Source organism: Leucoraja erinacea, chromosome 11, assembly GCF_028641065.1.
Source record: "Leucoraja erinacea ecotype New England chromosome 11, Leri_hhj_1, whole genome shotgun sequence".
NCBI classification, from domain to species: domain Eukaryota; kingdom Metazoa; phylum Chordata; class Chondrichthyes; order Rajiformes; family Rajidae; genus Leucoraja; species Leucoraja erinaceus.
In genome coordinates this window covers 36,059,378-36,081,144 of record NC_073387.1, presented here as the reverse complement: position 1 = coordinate 36,081,144, position 21,767 = coordinate 36,059,378, and the positions used below count along the sequence as shown (strand labels likewise).

Genomic DNA, 21,767 nt, shown 5'->3' with positions numbered 1-21,767 from the left:
ACTTACTTACTTACTTACAGGCAGTATGTACTTACTTACAGGCAGTAAGACTTACTTACAGGCAGTATGTACTATCCATTGGAACAAAAAGAAGCAACTCTCCAGATCACTAGACAACATGAATGCAGAACCTACAATGGATATGTCATAAGCTCTCAAAACTGTTATGATAAAACATCCAGAAATAAGTCTAATAACATTTCTCAAAAATCACATTTAGCTTTTCCATAGGGAATTGTGGTTAAAGTACGTCTTAATTATCATTGGAAATTAACTCTGACAAGTATGAGGTGTTGAATGTCAAACTAGAGCAAGACTTGCACAGTAAATGGTAGAGTTCTGGAATAGGGAGATCTGGGAGTAAAGGTGTATGGTTCCCTGAAAGTGGCAGTTCAGGTGGACATGATGGAGTAGTACTGACATTCTTACCTTCATGGAAAAATTGGGCCGAAGGGCCTGCTTCCATGCTGTGTTGCTCTTTGACTTTATAACTGGTTACCTCTTGAACTCGAATCATCTCAGATTAGAGGTCAAGATCTGGTGATTATTCATTGAGCAGAAATAAAAGTGAAATCCGTGTTGGAACCTGCTTTTTACAATAGATGAACTTTGCGGCAAAATTCGTCTTTTCAAAAATCAGCACCAGAGTGCCAGACAGTGCCAAAACCAAACCGTTTCTCCATTTTAGCATTACTACCACTTAATCCCTGACCACAAACAATTGTGAACTAAAAATCATCCCTTCTGTTGTAACATGAACATAATTTTAAAAAAATACTTCCAAAAATACTTTAATTTGTGGTCAGATCAGAACCTTTAACACATTATCCAATTTGCTCCATTTTAACTAGAACTAGGAGGCATTCTTTTTTGCAGTAATCTGCAAATATGGTCAAATTGGTTACTTTTTGGGCTAAAATATTTCAGTTTTCTGTGTATGTGATGTTCCATCTATTTCTGTTGATGTGGATCTCAACCTCTGCTGAAAATTCCATAGGCCTCTCGTTTTTGGAAAAAAATTGTGTTTTGATTGAATAGCAGAAATGTGTAACCATGAGTTAATGCTGTATCTAATTTGCCATGCAGAATAGCATAGCAATAACTTAATTTATAGTTACAACACGCCTTAGGGAGCAAAAGATCCTTAAAGGTATTTCACAGGAACATTACTCAACAAAATTTGACACTGAGCCATATGAGAAGTTATTAAAACTGACGACAAAATATTTAATGATAGTGCCAGGTTCTAAAGTAAACCTGAAAGAACAGAAAGTGGCGATGAGAGGGAAAGTTGAGCAAAGGATTTACTAAATGTTGGGGCGATCACAATGATCACAACTGGTGTAGTAGTGGAAATCAGGAGAACACATAAGACAAGAAATGGAGGAAAGGCACAAAACGCTGGAGTAATTCAAGAGGGTCAGGCTGCAGCCCTGGATAGGTGACATTTTGGGTCGGGACTCTTCGTCAGACCCCTGACCTGTAATGTCACCTATTGATGTTCTCCAGGGATGCTACCTGAGGAACCCTCGTGGCAGAAGCTTCCAGAGGGCAGCGACCTACAGGGGAAGTCGAGCCAGTCCTACATGGATGAATGCAAGATCCACTGGACCACATCCTACAGGGAGTAGCTGCAAAGACAGACCCTGCTCGTAGGATCCAGCAGACCATGGCCTAGAATGGATAAGTAAGTTGGGGGGAGGGGGAGGGGGGTAGGGGAAACCTAGAATAGAGGGAATGCAGAACAAAGCCTGTCCTGTCCCCACCTCTTTGTAGGTCGATACAGATGAGGAGCGTTGGATCGGCAGATGGATGGAATAAGTGACAAAAGGCTAGAGATGAAAAGGAAACAATGGAGTGTCAGATAAGAGAGATGCAATGTAAAGCCAGAGGGAGGGATATATGGAAAGGGGGAAAGGGGGGGGGGAGCAGAAAAGAGGGGCAGAATAGTGGGAGAAATGGGTGCTTTACCAGAATGTGGAGGTGTGGGGTTGGGGCACTAAAAACATTAGAGAATTTAATGTTCATACCATTGGGTTGCAAGCCCCCCACTGGAGTATGATGTGCTGCTCCTCCACCATCCATGTGGTGCACTCTGGCAATGGGAACGGCCCAGGACCCAGGACTGAAAGGTTGGTAAGGGAATGGAAAGGATAGGTGAGGTAGTGTTCGATGATATTGTTGCCTCACCTACTCTTGGGCTCATCAATGTAAAGGAGGCTTAGGACCAGGGGAATTTTTCCATCTGGGGGAATGGGAGCGAGTCAGAAATACAGGACACAGAGAGATGGGTGAGGGATGTATCCACAATAGCAGGTGGATAACCATGTTTATTAAAGAATGACATATTCGATGTCTCGAGGGGAAAGCTTAATCTTATGAGCAGATAAAGCGGAGATGGAGAAATTGAGACAAAGGGATGGCATTCTTGCAAGAGGCAGTGTGGATGGAGGCATAGTGCAGATAACTGTGGGAGTCAATGGGCTTGAAGTAGACATCAGAAAGGGGAGAGAGGAGTTAGAGGTCGTTCAAATGAATTTGAAGTTAGGGTGGAAATTAGTAGTAAAATTGATGAAATCGTCGAGCTCTGGGGGCCCGAATACAATTGTCAATGTGGCGGAGAAGGTGTTGGGGAATGGTGCTGGGGTATGTTTGGAACCGTGTGCAGACATGGCATCGAAGGACGAGAAGCCGAAGCAAAGAAGTGGAAGCCAAATAACCAAACAGAAACGAAGCCGAAACGCCAACTAACCAAAAGGGTGGGATACCTAAATGCAAACTAACAGAAAGGGTGGGACGTCTAAAAACCAACTAACTGCAAAAAGCTGCGTCGCCTACAAGCCAACTAACCGAATGGCCACTCAGCCGAAAAGTCAATTAACAGACATGACGTCGCCGGGGGGAGGGGGCGGGTCTTTCCAGCGATTGGTTCAGACCCCTGCTTCCATCACATCACTGCCCGATGGAGACGGGAGGGTGGGGGTCATTTTCCCACACAAGCCATAGGTTACTGGGCATTCTGAACTAGAGCACCAAGTTGTAAGTGGTCCATGTGAAAGGGCAGCACCTACCAACAATGAAGGCACTATGAAACCAGCTGCCGCAAGCCCTTCCCACAGGATGGGGTTTTAACTCGGCATTAAAAATCAAAAGAGAGTTACATTGATTTAAAAACGAAAATGTTACATATATAAATAGTTCTTAGATTCGGGAACCTGGTTAATTAAGTGGTGGGATTATTTTCCTGTCCCAACTATGCCTTTGCTTTAGCCGGTGGTTACATCCATTCCATCCCTCCCTCGCAAAGATGTGAGGTTTCATTAAGAGCACACTTGGATGAATAGATGCAAGCAGCTGTAAAATGTCTCTTCAATGCGCGCAATACATGTAGCCGATGAAATGAGACAACTGTCACACCAAAGATAGACACAAAATGCTGGAGTGACTCAGTGGAACAGGCAGCATCTCTGGAGAGAAGGAATGGGTGGTGTTTCGGGTCGACACCCTTCAGACTCAATCTTCAGGTCTGAAGAATGGTGTTGACCCGAAACGTCACCCATTCCTTCTCTCCAGAGATGCTGCCTGTTCCGCTGAGTTACTCCAGCGTTTTGTGTCCATCTTCGGTTAAAACAGTTTACAGATTATCTGGTGTTTTGTGCTTGGGAGCTTGTTGTGTGCATTACACAGGCAACCAGACAGTAAAGGGCCTCTCCCATGAGCATGCAACTGCATGCGGCGAGCGAGACCAAACCGGAAGCGGGGGCCGCGCGGAGGTCGAGTGATCCCGTAAGAGTTGACGTGATGTTCGAGCGAAGGCGTACGCTGTCAAGACGCTGTGTACGGCGTCAAGACGCTGCGTACGGCATTGAGACGCTGTGCACGCCTATCGCGGAGTTGCGTACAGCCTCAATGTGGCTGCGGGCCGGCAGGTCATTGCCGCATGGAATTTTTGGACAGTGTCAGTTTTTCAGAGTCCCACGCGATGTCGGGACCAGCTCCGCACAACTCCAGACGACTCCGGCGATCGAAGTGGGAGCCCGTACGGCTCAAGCGACCACGTTAGGTCGCGCTTGCTGCATGCAGTCGCATGGTCGTGGGACAGGCCATTTAGATATAAAACATGCTTCTTGTTGTCAAACAGGGGGGGGAGAGTGGGAGGAGATAAAATTGTTTGTTGTTATGCACACTTGTCTTCGGCCCGCCAGGGAATTTGTGTGTCCCCCAATGTTTTAAAAGCGATTTACTATGGCTGGCAATGCCCCGAGCCATCTGTCCTTGTGGCCGGGGTGGGGGTGAATCACCCGGTGTGGTTGTCAGGGGGTAAATCACCCCGTGTGTGGGTCAGAGTCCAGGTGTCGGTGGGGTTCAATCACCCTGGTGTGGGGGTTGGTGTCAGATAGCGGTGCATCGCAGTCAGTGACTCTGGGTGGGTGGAGGGGCCAGTCTGTCCCACAGCTCTGCTCCACCCGGCGCTGTTGACACACAGCCCATCACCATGCAGCCGCATGGGGGAGAAGAGGCGGAGGGCGGCCGTGGCCGTGGGAGAGTGCGGGCTGTCCCGAGGGATGCGCTCCTTCGGCCGCTTACAACTTGGTGCTCGGGTTCAGAGTTCCCAGTCACCCAGGCTTTTAGGCATCGCGCTCTTTCGGTTTGTTTGCATTTAGGCTTCCCACCTTTTCAGTTAGTTGGCCTCTCGGCTTCGTATGCTTTTGGATATTTGGCGTTTCGGCTTTGTTTCAGTTCGGTTATTTGGCTTCCACTTCTTTGCTTCGGCTTCTCATTCTTCAAAGCCACGTCCAGGTACCTTTTGGAACAATTTCCGTTCCGATATGTCTCAGAAATTGAACCCTGTAATAATCTAGGGACTTCCTGTACATGGGACATGACATGACTCAGGATTCAGGTAGCAGAGCAGGAGTTCTGGCAGGTGGAAACTCATCAGGAGAGCAATGAAGTAATCCAGCCTCAAGATATCAAAATCATAAACTAGGGTTTTCAGCAACAGATGGATTGAGACAGGACCCTGTTATAACCAATCCACATGCCTGGTTTTATTGTAGATTTCCCCCTATGTCAAGTCAAGTCAAGTCAAGTCAAGTTTATTTGTCACAGACACATACAAGATGTGCAGTGAAATGAAAGTGGCAATGCTCGCGGACTTTTGTGCAAAAGACAAACAACCAAACAAACTATAAACACAATCATAACACACATATTCTTTTACATAATAAATAATGGAAGGAAAAACGTTCAGTAGAGTTAGTCCCTGGTGAGATAGGCGTTTAGAGTCCGAATGGCCTCTGGGAAGAAATTCCTTCTCAACCTCTCCGTTCTCACCGCATGGCAACAGAGGCGTTTGCCTGACCGTAGCAACTGGAACAGTCCATTGCAGGGGTGGAAGGGGTCTCTCATGATATTGTTGGCTCTGGAGTTGCACCTCCTGATGTATAGTTCCTGCAAGGGGGCAAGTTAAGTTCTCATTGTGCGTTCGGCCGAACGCACTACTTTCTGCAGAGCCTTCTTGTCCTTGGCAGAGCAATTCCCAAACCAGATGGTGATGTTCCTGGACAAGATGCTTTCCACTGCCACTGCTCATTATGGCTCATTTTTAAACACATATAATTTGGTTATTTTCATCTCCTAATTAACAGAGATTTAAAAAAGGGTCCACAAAATAAAATAAAAGCAGAGATATTGAAACATTCAGTGGTTTAGGCACCATTTGTGGGAGAGAAACGTAAAGTTAATGTTTCAGCTCAATCACATTTCAGCAGAACATAAAACATGACCAAAATGTAGCATGACTCTTAGAAACTTGTGCAATTTGACAATTCAAAAATAATTGTAACATGGAAAAACACTATGGGAGAAAACCATTATAATTCTTAGTTACTTGTAATATTTGTTATTCTTGCATTTGCTAAGTAAAAATTCTGCAGAAGCCCTTGCTGACATTATAATTTGTTAATAAAACAAACACAGAATGTAAAGGTTTCTATTTTTCCTTTTTTAAAACATTTTGTGCAGTGACATACAGACATACAGTATATTCAGAATGATGGATGATATATGCAGAGTGCAGTTTCAAATACTCACTCTTCTTACTTCCTGAACAGATATAAGGATGCACCTTGAAGAGAATTTTACTGAGAAATGTTTAAATGTTTAAATGGTTTCTTGCATTCTATTGTCGGTCTGCAGTTAAATAAACAAAATATTTGCGACAATTTGCCATTTTCAACATTTGTGCAATCTATTTCTGTAGGCACTTCTGTTGATACCTAGTGCAATGTTAATATGAATCATGCAGCAGCAATGTCCATTCCTCAGGGTGTATGATTCATCTTCATGTGAGCTGAAGATGGTTATTGCGGGTCTGTCTCTCACTATGAGCTGTAATGTACAGTACATCCTGTTTAGGAGTACACACATTAAAACCTACCCTGGTCCTAGATTTGGTCCTACACTGAGATATTATTGAAAATTAAACTCGGTGACAGTTGAAAGTTGAATCAAACCACAAACAGTTTGAGGCAGGCTTCTGCGTTAAGTCTGATCAAAACCATATCTAGGGATTTTTTTTATAAGAGAGAGTGATGTGGAGAAAGGAGAGAAGGTGAGAGAAATAGATAGAGAGAGAAGGGAAATGAAAGAGAGTAAGAGTGTATGTGAGAGAGAGAGAGAGAGTGAGAATGCGCGTGTGTGTGTGTGTGAGAATCACAATAAGAATCTTTACTGTAAAGAGGAAAACCAAGGTAGCCCTATGCAAATCCTATACTAAGACCAGCGCATCTGCAAACTGTAGAATCCCTCTATACCTGGGGAATGGAGTTTTATCCATTGAGGCTTAAAAATGCATAAAAACCTGTTCAAGTTAAATGACTAGTTCTGTGTTTGTTGCATATGCAAGTTCTGCAACATTGCATTCTGTAAATTACCCGGAAATCAGCAACAGCATGTTTCACGTATTTAGTTTCTCACAAGCTAGCACCGTATGTTACTGTTAGTGTTAGACTGTGGTGATTGTGAGGACAGATAGTTACCTAAATCACATTTGAAAATTCAGGGCCAAAGTCATCCAACATGGAAATGTATTGCCATTTGTTATGAACAGGTCCTCCCACTGAGCTAGAACTGTTCATCATATTGTCAGACAATTATGAACCCTTAGAAAGACACCAGAAGGTGTCGGCACAAGAGATTACAATGCTGGAATGTTGAGCAAAAAACAAAGTGCTAGAAGAACTCGGCATGTCAGGCAGCACCTGTGGAGGGAATGGGCAGATCACATTTCAGGACCATTCTCCAGACAGATGGAATGGGGAGGAAAAGCTGGAAAAGAGCAGTAGCAGTTGGAGAACCCCCTGGAAATTGATAGCAGATACAGGTGGGGAGGGGGTGATTGCCAGATGGGTGGAGATAGTGACAAATGCTAGAGGTGAAATGGAGATAAAAGGGAGTCAGATAAGGAGGGGTGAAAAATATTTCCAGAGGGTGGGATATGGTGGAAAGGGCCAGGCTTGAGATAAAAAGGAAAATGTGGATCTTGGAGATGGGCGTGTGCTAGGTGATGAGTGTGAGGAAGGAAAAGGAACAAGGTGACTGGGTTGCTGGAAGAAATGTGTGAGTACCAGAATGGGAAGGGTTTGGGAGGGATGGGGGGATAGAGGAAAGAGAAGGGAGGGACAGTGGGTATTACCTGAAATTGTGGGTCAATCTTCATACTGTTGGGTTGAAGATTACCCAAGTGAAATATGAGGTGTTGTTTTTCGAGTTTGCAGGTGGACTCACTCTGGCAGTGGAAGAGGCCATGGGCAGAAAGATCGGTGTGGGCACGGTGGAGTCTGTACTCACGTACTGCATCAATACGTGGTACTGCACCTGCAACTGCTCGGACAGGAAGGCTCTGCAGAGGGTAGTGAGGGGAGCAGAGAGGATTATTGGCGTCTCCCTACCCTCGGTACAAGAACTGTTCCAGAGCCGCTGTCTGAAGAAAGCACAGAGAATTGCCAAGGACAAACTGCACCCCCTCCACACACACCTGGATCTCTTGCCATCAGGCAAGAGATATCGAAGCATCAAAGCCCGGACTACGAAATAAACAGCTTCCTCAGGCGGTGAGGCTGCTAAACAGTCACTCTGCACTCACAGTCACTTGACTTGACTCTGCGGCTGGCACGGACACTTTAATAACTGGCACTGGCCACTTAAATCAGCGGCCCCGGACATTTTTTTATGATTGGTTTACTGTATTTTAACATTGTGTTTTTTACCTGATTTTAACTATTTATTCTGTTCCATCAGGGACTGGATTGTTTTTTTAGTGTTATTATGTGAGAAGTGTTTTAAATTTCATGTGCGAGGCTCCGCTATTCACTGGGAAACGTCTTTTCATTTTGCACTGTACTTGTTGCTTGCAAGATGACAATAAAGGTTGATTGATTGATTGATTGATTGAAATGGAGCTCCAACAGGCCTTCGCTGAGCGCAAATGTTCAGCAAAACAGTCACCTAGTGTATGTTTGGCCCTGCAGACATTGCAAAATATTTAATTGGAATTTTTATATGTAAACACGCATGTACAACGAGAAGTTGTACATATGTGTTTACATAGGAGTCATTTTTCCACGAGTAGTAGCTCTGCTCAATAACAACAAAATCTGTAGCCTCCTTTTGCTCTGGTATTTTATTTAATTCACACGTTTAATCAATAATGTTTTATTATTAATGTTTAATGTTTTATGTATAATTCTTAACTGTCACTGTATGTCATGTTGTGGGCAGAGCACCAAGGCAAATTCCTTGTATGTGAATACTTGGCCAATAAACATTAATCTATTCATTCACAATGGTTTCTTTGAACGAGTTGCATAAGCAAATGGTTGAAGTTTTGTTTGTCAACTCTTACTGGTCAGATTATTTTGAATTGTCAGCATGGAACTGCCCATTCCAATAAATTATCCATATATTGCCCAATCTATTCATGGTGCCCTTCATTGCCATGCTAATTTGCAAGTATGGTCAAGTATTGACTCATTGGTCAAACATCTTTTCTTATCTAATATGGAAACAAACATGCTCAATGCTTTATATTATTTGTGATTGTCTCTATGATTTTTCTCCCGGATTGCATGCACTAGTTTCCTAGAAACAATTCTTGGTGAGGACAATCTAGATAGTTAGCAACCCAGCCTGACACTTAATACAAGCAGCTGATGGAATTACTGTTCACTGTGGTGTATGTAAATAAACTACTTAATGGATTAAGTAGTTATGTTTGGAGACTTAATCATTTTGATGTTTTTCCAAGTGTAAATTGATTGAGGCTACTCAATGAGGAAAGATTGAGTTGAATGGGTTTAGATTCTCTGGAGATTAGAAGAATGAAACATATAGGTTTCCGAAAGGGCATGAAAGTTGAAAACTGAGAAGTGGAGACACAACAGGCTGCAGATGTTGGAATCTACAGCAACAAACATCTGCTGGAGACACAGCAGGCTGAGCAACATCTGTTGGAGGACACAGGGTGTTGGAGTAGATCCATGGACCATGCAGCATCTCAGGAGAACATTTCTGTTCAGAACCCTTCTCAGTGACGTTTATGCTCTTTACTTATCCATGTTCGCTTGAGGAAATGCTGCCTGACCCGCTGAACTACTCTAGACACTCTGTGATTTATTTTGCAAACACGCATCTACAGTTCCTTGTTTCAACTATGGGAGAACGGAATAGTCGACGTTGTGGTCGAGACCCTGATTAGGAGCGAAACTCTTAGCTTTACCCTTAGCTAGAGAGTTTAGGATTAGAGGGTCATAGTCTTAGGATGTGAAGGCAGACATTTAGTACCATCAGAGGGCATATATTCACTTAAAGGGATTGAATCTTTGGAATTCTCCATTTTAAGGAGTGAGTAGTGTGTGTGTGTAGTATATGTGTACCCTAAGGAAACTTCTTTGAGTATATTGTGGTGTGGTGTATGTCCCTGACTTGATAAGTGTGCCAATGTCCACCAATATATGAAATATATGAAATGGTTCACTGACAATTCCATTTAGCAAACTGTCTCTTTGCGAGTACATGTTGGCAAACTATACTCATTTAACCATTTCATTTTTAACTGTACTCCTATGCTCTTGCTAAGTACTTGGCTATCTTCTTAACTTTGATAGCTCAATGAAAGTGTCTTGTTTTAAGCAAACAAAAATTACTTACGAACTACGTGTACCATGTTCTACCAGGCACTGCCATCAATTGAACATTTATTAATTACTCTAGTTTTAAGGTTTGCATGAAACATGAAAAAGCTACAGACAATATGCTGTTATCAGGATTGGAATGTTACTGCTTGACTAGCAAGACCAGGATCCAATGTAAGGATGATAGATTTGTAGAGACATTTCTCTGAGTGGAGAAGTGATGGGGGGTAGTGAACTGTATGTCAACAACAATGAGACACATGAATGGACCCTGCAAATGAAATGAATGGAAACATTCCAGAAGATGAATAACATTATTAAGGTCTCAGCAGAGGGCATAGAGAAATGCAGTCACACACAAAAGGACGGTAACGTCATCAACAATAGTGATTCTATTAGTGCCATGAATTACAGACACATTTGAGACATATGAAAACCATGATGAGATACAGGTCCACCACCAATTTTCCAGCAACTGGTGGTCCAGCACCTCCTTTAATCAGGAGAAAATTATGAGAATTCCCCCCCGAAAATGTGCCGCATAGGCTGAGTGAAGCAGCCGATCTCGATCCCATCAGTACTTCTGTGCCGATCGTCAGATCGAATTTGCCTCCTGGGGTCCTGGAACTCTGGCCTACTCTGAGCTGGCAGGTCCATTCATATAGCCAACATATTTGGCTGACTCTGCAGGCCAGCATCTCGGTCCACCAATGCCGTCACTTCCATTAGTTTGGCAAAACGGATAATATGGCAAGACTCTGGAGCCAAGGGTGCCGAAAAAATCAGTGGTGATCCGTATTTTTAATATGGTTTATTGAAAATCTTCAAGTTTGACGTATTACTATGGCCAAAGGAAATGGATGGTGATTATGCGGTTAAGCTGAATACATTGACAAAATGAGGTATTTTCCATTATTGTGGGATTAATTAGCAAATGAAGCAATTCAGGTAAAACTATTTAACGCAAATATGCAATGGTGACATTAATGAAAGTAATATTTAATAATGTGAATCAGTTTTATTCAAGATATGATTCCGATGCAAGCAGGAACAAGTCCACAAAGATTGGAGTGATGACATAGTCTTCAACAATGCAGCTGAATCACATGGATTCTGCATTGGATTTGGCAGGAAGCCAGTAGGTCACATGTTTGCAAAAGGCAGGAAGGCTGCTCGGCATCTGGGTGCCAAAGGTGAAAGCTTTTCTATGGATGTTATGGCCTCAAAATGCCTCAAGTAACATGTGACATAGAGTCAGGCATATTGCAGAGGCATGATGATTGATTGAAGGAACAATTTTATGTGTACACATTGAAACTGCAGCAAATATGTTGTAGGCCTGGCATGTATTGGAAAAGCCTCATTTTGGGGCGGAGCATGACCGCAGGAAAGTCTCTCCAGGTTATGGGGAAGGTGAACTGTTGGTTTGGTGATGGAGACACTTGGGTCCAGTTATCTATAATAGACATGGGCCATAGGTATTCACCAGCAAACATGCATGTGGATTGAAGATGGACAAAAAATGCTTGAATAACTCAGTGGGACAAACAGCATCTCTGGAAAGAAGGAATGGGTAATGTTTCAGGGCAAGACCATTCTTCAAATTCTCGACCCGAAACGTCACCTATTCCTTCTCTCCAGAGATGCTGCCTGTCCCACTGAGTTAAACCAGTCTTTGGTTTAAACCAACATCTGCAGTTCCTTCCTACATGTGGATTGGGCTGAATGACTCAAATGACAGGTGTATTTATTTGAAAGGATCTTAAAATTGTCAAGATCTAGAGCCACTGTGGTACACTAGCACCATCCAAACAGACCATTTTCCATCTCACAAATAATGGCAGACAGGCTACAGTAACAAGCTGCAGTACCAATTAAAGACTTATGGGAACAAGATGGTTCAATGGCTACTCTGCAGCTATGTGGAATAGTGAGAGAAGGCAGTGAAAGCCGCTCTCCGCATGAAGCCAATTATAGTCACCAAAGAACAAGCAGTGATACACTGGCATCACAGGAGATGAAATTTGATGAGCGTCATCTGTGAGGGTTTGGTTGAATAGAGAAGCAAACAGCTAAACATGAGATCTTCATGATAGAAGATAAGCCAAACGTTTAGCTGAAACATGCAAGTACTGCATGTTGAGGAAATTTGGAAAGGTTGTTTAATTTAAGAGCAAAGGGGTGTGCTGAAAGCACATGGCAATGATTCTCTGGAAATTAGCTTAGAAATGAATTAACAAACATCAACAAGAATATGCCTTCCCTAGAAAAATGAGAATATTGAGGGCATTTTCATGAATTCACATTGCTGGCTGTTCTTGTGTTAGCCAATTTAGGCTGATCATTTCTATTTTATCATGGATCAGCAAGTGAAGAGGGTAATTATGATGGTTGTGAGACATCAAGGCTGATGATGTTCATCACAGACGTACCTGCAGAGATCACCATGATATATTTTACCTGTGAAGTTAAATAACAAGAAGACAGACACAAAAAGTTGGAGTAACTCAGTAGGCAGACAGCATCTCTGGAGAAAAGGAATAGGTGGTGTTTCAGGTCGTGACCATTCTTCAGACTTTTCAGATTGAAAATAATAAGCTGGCCAGAGAATCGGATCAGGCTGAGATATTCCAGGGAAAGGACAGGCTGAGTCTGGAGTCTATGAAAGATGTCTATTATGATTGCATAAGTCAAGGGCATCACTTGAACAGCAAACTGATTTTTTTCAGAACAAGGGGACTATTATAAACTTTGATGACAAGCACTTTAGAGAAATAATCCGTTATATGTTGGAACAGAAATCCAGTGCAATTTCAAAGGAGTTTCAGCACAGCTTTGCCATTACAGAAGTCCACTAACATGGTGAGAAGCATAAGGCTCAAGATGTTCTGGAGTAATACCAAGTAAATCTGGCACAAACAATATGATGCAGGAGATTAGCATATGCGTTCTGGAAAAGAGCATGGTGTCTGCAAGCCTTTTGCTATTTTCAGAAGAGCTGAATGACCTCTATCAAATATAGACTGAGATGGATACTTTAAGAAAAGACTACATTGCAATGAACAGCCAGCTCAAAAGCTTTTAAGATACTACGTGAGATGTTACAGAGATATAAACTCACATACACTGTAGCTAGAGTGCAGCGAGACAAACTGATAACAGATAAGGCAGAAATAAAAGCCTTGGAGATGATCCAGAAAGAGAAAATCAGAGATGCTTTGTGATGTTAAAAATCACCAGCTAGAAAGAGGAAAGGTCCAGTATGCATGAGTCTTAGTGGGAGTCAGGCCACAAGGTACAATGGAAATGGATGTATGAAATAAACAGGTTTAAGAAGCAACTGAAATAAAGATGAATATGAATTAGTATCCAGAAATGTACGAAATATAATGTATAATTATGACTTCTGTGGTAGTTGACGTTAGCTGGGTGTTGTTTTATTTAAATGGTTTGGGTTTACAAATGACACAGGAAGATGGTGGTCAAGTATGTAATTCCATGCATTCACTGTCATGAAGATGACTAATTAAAGCCATAGATGCTGAACAGGAAGTAAGACAGAGGTTTCATGAGCAAAAAAACAAAGAGCTGACGGAACTCAGCTTAGATCAGTCTGAAATAGGGTCCAGACCCGAAACATAATCTATTTATTTCCTTCCATATATGTTGCCTACCATGCTAGCTACTGTCAACATTTTGTTTATTGTCAGAGGTTCCAGCAACAGCAGTCTCTTGTGTCTCTGGACTTTCATAAAGTCCATCTGAAGAAATAATCTACTAGAATTATAGGAATATAGAGTGGATATTTCAGAGAAGTCAATACATGTTGCAGTGACGAATCCAGTCAACAAAGAGACTGAGTAATCAATTGAATGTATAGTTTGCTGAACCTGCAATTATATATTAATAGAAATAGTTAATTGATTACATCCTGTTATCTGTGTAAGGAATTGATAATTTGAATGGGCTTAGTCTCTATAGTGTACTCTTAAAAACTGATTATACCATGTGGTACGACTTTTGATATGTTGTTGTAACAGATACGTTATTCAGAACTAAAGGGAACCAAGCTCAATCAATGGTGATTGTACTCCAGCCCCTGGTCTCCCGAACTTCAGGAATCGAGCTGCAGAATACAGAACACACGTGTTCGTACGCACGCAGACACTGAGATCTGAGGTACTCATTCACCAGGGCAGATAAAAGGATAGATCTTACTCTGCACATGTTGTTATCATATCGTTTATCATATTGTTTACAGTGTACTATGTTTACATATTCTGCTGTGCTGCAGCAAGTAAGAATTTCATTGTTCTATCTGGGGCATATGACAATAACACACTCTTGACTCTTGACATCAATCAGACAGAGGCTGTCTAACAATCTGTCCCTGTTGCACCCAATGTGTCTTGTCATAATAAAGCTACATGATAAGATTCTGGTAAACGTGGACATCTTCCCACATCTTGGGAGCCACCACTCAGTGAAAGCCGACATTAATGATACAATGCACCACCATAGCTTTTGGTCAACTGAGGGTTTGACAAAGCAGTATAGGGCATCAAGGTTCCTTACCTTCCTTTAAGGTTCTCTGGCATGGACAACCTACAACAGATATCTCAAAACCCTGGGAAAATACTATCAACGCGTCTCTGTAAAATTCTTTAAATTCATTAGAGGGGTAACACATCCAATGTTAGCATCATCTCCCTTGCCAACATCCCAAGTATTGATGGCCTAGTTACTCTCAATGTGCTACATTGGGCAGGTCTTTTAAATGCCAGATTCCTGAAGCATTTACTCTATTTTGAGCTCTGCCATGGGAGATTACCAAACAGAAAAAAAAGGCTCAAGGATGTGTTCTAAGCTTCCTTGAAGAAATGCAACATCCCCACTGACTTGTGGGAATCTATGGCTCAAAACAGCGGAAAGTGAAGAAGGAGCATTCCAGATGGTACTGTAAAGCTCAAAACCATGAACAGAATCTGATAGAAGCACAGCACAAGCGGTAGGCAAAGTGGATCACCTCACCAAACTACCCACCAATCCTTGCCCATCTGAGTAAAAGTCTGCTTCGTTGTCGAGAGTATTCAAGATAATATATTATTGTGATTTAGAATTAGAGGGAAATCAGAGATATGGGGAAAAGGGAGTAAGATTGACAATTGTCTATTTTGTTAAATGCAGAATAAGCTTAATGCAAGAATAATCTGCTCCAATTCTTTTTCCTATGTCATTAAATGCTTAGGATGCTAAGATCAGAATCTTGTAACAATTCAGATCCTCACATTTCATGCAAATGCAATTTAATTCCTTCAAGTAATCAGGGTAACTCCCATTGAGAATTCTATTCTTTTGGTTTATAATGAATATCTCAAGTTTGAAAATTAGTCAAACCAAGTCTTTAATTTCTGGATAACTATTATGGGACAAGTAATCCAGCAAAACTTTTCAAAAAGCATTAAAAGAATGCAGACTCAGAAAATTCCTTCAAAGAGCACACTGAACGGTAGTGCCTCCACTCCCTTTATGGTGGCAAGTATGAAGATGCTGAAATACTACATTAAGTGTATGACTAAAATGAGCAACTGCTAACTTCCTATTTTTATTTTCCCAAAAATGGCTAGATTTTATTTTTTTAATCCATTTTATCTACCGTTCCCTTTGATCTAAACATAACTACTAACAAAAAAGCAAGATTGGCATCAATGCAACAGTTCAAGACAGTATAAAATAGTGCAGAAGCTGGAAATGTGAACAGGAAACAAAAAATGCTTGAAATACTCACCAAATCAGGTGGCATCTATAAGGAGAGAAACAGAGTTAATGTTTCAGATCAATGATCTTTCCTCTGCTCAATAAATTATACTTACTAGATTCATTTATTTATTATTAATATTCTGATATTTATTCTGAAACCTAAATCTGGTGTTTGCTCCACTGCAGATTTATATGGCAAATTTGTTGAAGCAATGTAATACCTGACAGACACGATGTTAAAATGTTGAAGAAATTAATAATGAAGGATTCAAGTAAAACATTTACAAAACTACAAAACTTCCATATTGTACAAAACTTCTGTGAAATGTGACATTTATCTGATCTCTAAGAACCCAGCTCTAATATATCGATACTATTTTTTTGATCCATCTACATAGAATATGAATATGCAAGTTTGTTTTCAATTTAAAAATTCAATTTCTGTGATTCTTTTGTAAATATATTTTTATTTTATTTTTCCTTTCATCTCTAAAATGTTTCTAACAGTTGTTGAAGCTGTCAATGGATCAGCACTCTCCAAGGATATATTTAGTTTTAAAGGCCCAGTGACTGACATCTAAACAAATGAACACTTGCCTTGGTTCCGTCTGATCGACATTGGCCAAAATGTTGAGGTCAACATCAAAGTGTCACATGAACATTCTGTCATGGGCCATTGCAAATAACAACCTCGTCAGCAAGGGAAAAAATAACGTCAGTAGATATAATTCTGATAGATCTAAATGTTTTTATTTTATAAAATCTATTGCAAATATTGATTTATATATTGGAAATGTTGACATATATTTTGAATTGTGCTCCAGCAAAATCACCTAAAAAGTTGTTATTTGCAAATACTTGGTGGCTTTATGGCATTACTGTATATTCTCAACGGCACATTTCATTCTTTTCAGCTTAACTTTTCAGTTCTCACGAAGTGTCTTTGATTGGAAATGTTCATTGTTTCTCTTTGCGCAAATGATGCCTGCCTTGCCAAGTGTTCTCTGCATTTGCTGTTTAATTTTCTGCCTTAGTGTATTAGAGAGTTGAAATGAATTGGGTGCCAGATTTGGTGGAAGTGGTGGAAGGGGATGTCATCAGGGAACATTATGGGGTAAATGAGGAGAACACATGAAAGACAAAATTGTGGTTGGAAGATGGGGGATAATTTCACGTGTAGATGATGAAAATGTTTGAAAGGGTATGTAAGGAGTAGGGGAATAAAAGTTCAGACAAGGATATTACCTGAGGGTGTTGATCAGACTGGACTCATTTGGACAGAGGTTTACAGAGATGATCAGAGGGGTCATAGGAGAGATGACGAGGCATGGTAGTTGCTGGCCAGATGATAATTGAGCCTGATCAATAACCTTGGAATATTCCTCACCATCCTCCATCTGCTCCATGATGACACGTAATCCTCAGCAAATGATCCACGTCAGGCTGGTACAAACTGGATCCATATTATCACATCTGTTCTGTTCTCAATCAATTCTGATGAAGGTTCGCTGATGAGGACTTGTTCCTTCTTATCGATGCTGCTTGACTTGCTGAGGCTTTTCTGTTTATGTTTCAGATTTCCAGCACTGATTTTTTTTTTTTAATCTTCTTCTTAATACTGGACGTCACCTCCAACAAGCTCCATACTACAATGGAGTTAATCTACAGAACAAGAGGGAAGTGGTTCAACCTTCATCATTTCTGCTGCAGAACAATAGAGCATAGAACAGTACAGCCCAGGAACAGGCCCTTCAACCCACAATGTCTGTGCTGAACACATTGCCAAGTTCAACTAATCTCCTCCATTTTCATGTGATGCATAATTCTCCATTCCCTGCCTATCTCTGAGCCTACCAAAAAGCCACAATTGGATCTGCTTCCACCACCACGCCTGTCAGCACGTTCCAGGCATTCACCACTCGCTGCTAAAATACTTGACTTTAAAATGTCTCACTCTAATCTTAAAGCTATGCCTTCTAATCAACCTTGGGAATTAGGTTCTCATTGTCTTACCTATTTACACTGCTCTTAATTTTATATACTTCTCTCAAGTCTCCCCTCAACCTTAACCTTGGACCTACATCCACTGCTCTACCCCAATCAACCACCTTCATAACCTCCTCAAAAAACTCAAATCAAGTTTGTTAGACATGACCTGCCACAGACAGTCATAATTACCCCCATCTTTTCTAAATGCAAGTAAATCCTAACCCAAAACATCCTCTCCAATAGCTTCCCTGCCACTGAGGTTCACAGGCCTAGAATTTCCTGGATTATCTCTACTTAGCTTCCTTAACAAAGGGACAACACGGCTGCTCTCCAGTCCTCTAGGACCTTGCTTATGATGAGACAAGATACAAAGATCTTCATCAATGTCATCAGGCCTTGAGATTTTATCCATCTTAATTTTTTTCAAGAGACCCAACACCACCTCCTCCTTGATCTCAAATTACCCTATCATATTAGTATACCCCACACTGATCTCACTATCTTTCATATTCTTCGCCTTGGTGAATACACATGCAAAGTACTTGTTTAGTACTTTGCATACATCCTCTGATTCCAGGCATAAATTCCCTCTTTTACCTTTAAGTGGTGTTATCTTCTCCCCAGTTACCCTCTAGTTTAAACCATATGTATAAAAAGCCTTGGGATTTTCTTGAATCTGACTTGCAAATGACACCTCTTGGCTCGTTTTAGTCTTTCTTATTCTGTGCTTGAGTACACTACTACTTGCTACATATTCCTCAAATGCTCAGTCTGATTTCATCATCCGAAACTTTACATAAACTTCCTTTTTATTAACAGATTTACAACTTCTCTGGGCATCCAAGGTTCCCTTACGTTGCTATCGTTATCCTTCCTCGTTAATGGAAGATGCCAGTCCTGAACTCTAATCCGCTAGTCTTTAAATGACTCGCATGTGTCAGATGTGGACTAACTTAATAACAGCTGCTCGCAATTTACTTTCTCTTGCTCCTGCCTAATAATGTTGTAATGAGCCTTATCCCAACGCAATACTTTCCCTCAAGTTTACTCAGTGACTGAATGTTAAGAAAGAGAAATGCATGTGTTTGTGCACAGTTAGGGGCAAACAATCTCTATTCTTTCACTGCAGTGCTTGAGAGAACTCTCACACTAAACATCTGGATTGCTGCCTTACAGTGCCAGAGACCTGGGCTTGATCCTGACTACTGGTGTTGTCTGTCTGGAGTTTGTATGTTCTCCCTGTGACCTGCGTGGGTTTTCTCCAGGCACTCCGGTTTCCTTCCACATTCCAAAGACATACAGGTTTGTAGGCTAATTGGCTTCGTAACAAAATGTAAATTGTCCCTAGTGCATGTAGGATAGAGTTAGTGTGAAGGAATTGCTGGACAGTGTGGGCCGAAGGGCCTGTTTCTGCGCTATATCTCTAAACTAAACTAAAGAAAGGTCCTTTACCAATGCATGCCCACTACATCCCAACGGTCAAGATGCATGATGAGACCTTGGATAATTTATCTCTGGAATTATCTTTGATCATTTGAGGAGGTGTAATTCATAAGCCCATGTTCTTGTAAAACCTCGGAGACATAGACAGCATAGTAGCATGGAGGAAGCAACACAAACATTTCTTCTGAAAAATCTTCCCAATCTACCAACATAAATGACTAAAACAATATCAGTGTGCTTTCCCAGGCCAACAGTCCTGGCCACAATACTTTGATCATACTCAATTAGCTCTGATGCACATACCATATCCTCAACATGCCTGACATCAGACACCTAAAACAAGTACTTTGAACACTGTCATGATATTCCAGAAGATTGATAAAATGCCTTCAAAGCATCCACGGCATCTAACAATGTCACCTATTTAATGGAAACTCTAACTTAAGAGCATTCAAATTAGTTGAGAAGCATTGGGTAATGCCTCTCCCATGGGAGCAAGTGAAGCCAAATAGTGGAAGGACCACATAGCAATCCAAAAGATCCACCCAGTATTCGAATCCAGCACCATAGCCACTATCTATGCCAGGTTTTGCAAAGGGCTCATTAATCACTTCAAAACCCACAGAAGTAAGTGATCCTTGACCCAAAAACTCTGCCTAAGAAGAAGTGTGAGATAATTCTACCCATCAGTAAAGTCCTGAATTAATTTAAAAAGCTGTCCAGATTGCAGTTCCTTCCACATCCAGTTCACCAAATATTCCTAGGAAATCTAAATTACAATTTGTCTTTGTGTACTATAGGTGTGTCTGTTTGCTTGTTGAATAACATATTGACAGGCACACCCTTCATTATGCAAAATAGAATTTTGGGTGTCTAAAATTGATTGTGATTAAATAATAGACCTCACATAGTGTACACCCACAATAAAAACTCAACATTCCAGAAATGCTCAGCAGACCTATCAGTACTTGTGTAAAGATGAACAAAATTACTGTTTAAGACTGGCAATTGAAAAAATATCAGCATTCAGATCTTTCACAGAGTTCATCGATCTAAAATGTTACCATCGCTTCCCTCTCCAAAGCTGCTTTCTGACCTGCTGAGTACTGTATTTACAGTATTTCTAAATTTGGTTCATTTAATGTTTTATGCACAAACAAATCTAATACATACACATCTACAAACTGAAGGTATCCACCATTCTCAGCCTATAATTCCAGAAACATATCTCATCTCTTACCGTTGACACAGAAACACAGGATCTCTTCAGTCACATAGAATTTTGTTTTGAGCACATTCATCGTTAGTGTTTGGTTTTTAATTATTTATTTTAGGTTAATTTACTCTTTGAATTCTTTTTTTTAATTTGTCTAGGTCTTGAAATTGTGATAATGTACCTTTTTAAGCGATATTGTTTGTTGACATTAACGTAATAATTTTTTCCTACTTAATTTTAAATATGACCATTCATTATTTGTCATTTGATGCCAGTGAAATGTCTGCATTGTAAACAACGTGCCCAGCCACCACACCAATTTCGTTTTTTGAAATAATATTTTTAATTAAACTTTTATATTCAATTGCCCCCCAATTTTATTTATCGTAAAAATGATTAGAAGATTTCTTACGGTCTTTTGGAGGCCAAGATGCTTCTGAGATGATTACAAAAATAACACACAACGTTTGAATCTACAGATCGTCTTGAGTGCCTTAGGATATGTTGTTTCAATTCATATGCTTTAAATATAGTCTTAAAACCGCGAACTTTTGTTTAATTCCCCATGTACAATTTTATGTATGTTATTTCCTGTTGGGTTCAGTAAGCGATGTATTTTAAAGGGAGACACCTACTGATACGTGCATTTGCTTCACTCGATAATCGGAGAACATGAAGTGGAATGTTCACCTCGTCTGACAGTTACAATACTCCAGCATTTCCTCCGTTAATATCAATAGCATATCACTTCCTGCTTTTCGATATCAGAGGAAAAACAACTGTTGCACTTCCATCCGGCAACTATAACTGACTATCGTTTTTTTTTACGATGCCCGCACAACAGCCTGGCACCACGAATCCCAGCCTCTTAACTGGGGAACCCCTCAGCGCACACCGAGCTGCGTTGCATTCACGACGTGCAGACTTGCAGTACCGCCAACATCCATCCACCATGGTCGGGGCAGCGGTGAGGCCACACTGCCAGCTCGGCGAGGATCGCAGCAACCGTGTCACACAGCGCGGGAAGATGGCGGATTGCTCGCTCACGGACGAAGACTTCTCCTCATTCGTCTTCAATTACCTGACAGAAAACGCAGAGTCTCAGGTAAGAAGGTTGCCCTTGCTGGACTCGGCTGCCTGCTTGGCGACACCCCCGTCCGCCG

The 21,767-nt window shown here is 41.2% G+C and overlaps 1 protein-coding gene across 2 annotated transcripts in view; it reads left to right on the top strand.

Annotated features, from left to right (window-relative positions):
• The first annotated feature begins 17,629 nt into the window (after positions 1-17,629).
• Positions 17,630-21,767, top strand: part of LOC129701680 (peroxisome proliferator-activated receptor gamma coactivator 1-alpha-like) — a 136,639-nt gene continuing 132,501 nt past the window's right edge. Inside the window, exon 1 of one of the 2 annotated variants that reach the window (XM_055643026.1) lies at positions 17,630-21,709. In XM_055643026.1, coding sequence (XP_055499001.1) covers positions 21,434-21,709 — 276 coding nt within the window. In that variant the 5' untranslated portion in view covers positions 17,630-21,433. The remainder of the gene's footprint in view (positions 21,710-21,767) is intronic. The other variant, XM_055643027.1, reaches the window with a different exon arrangement.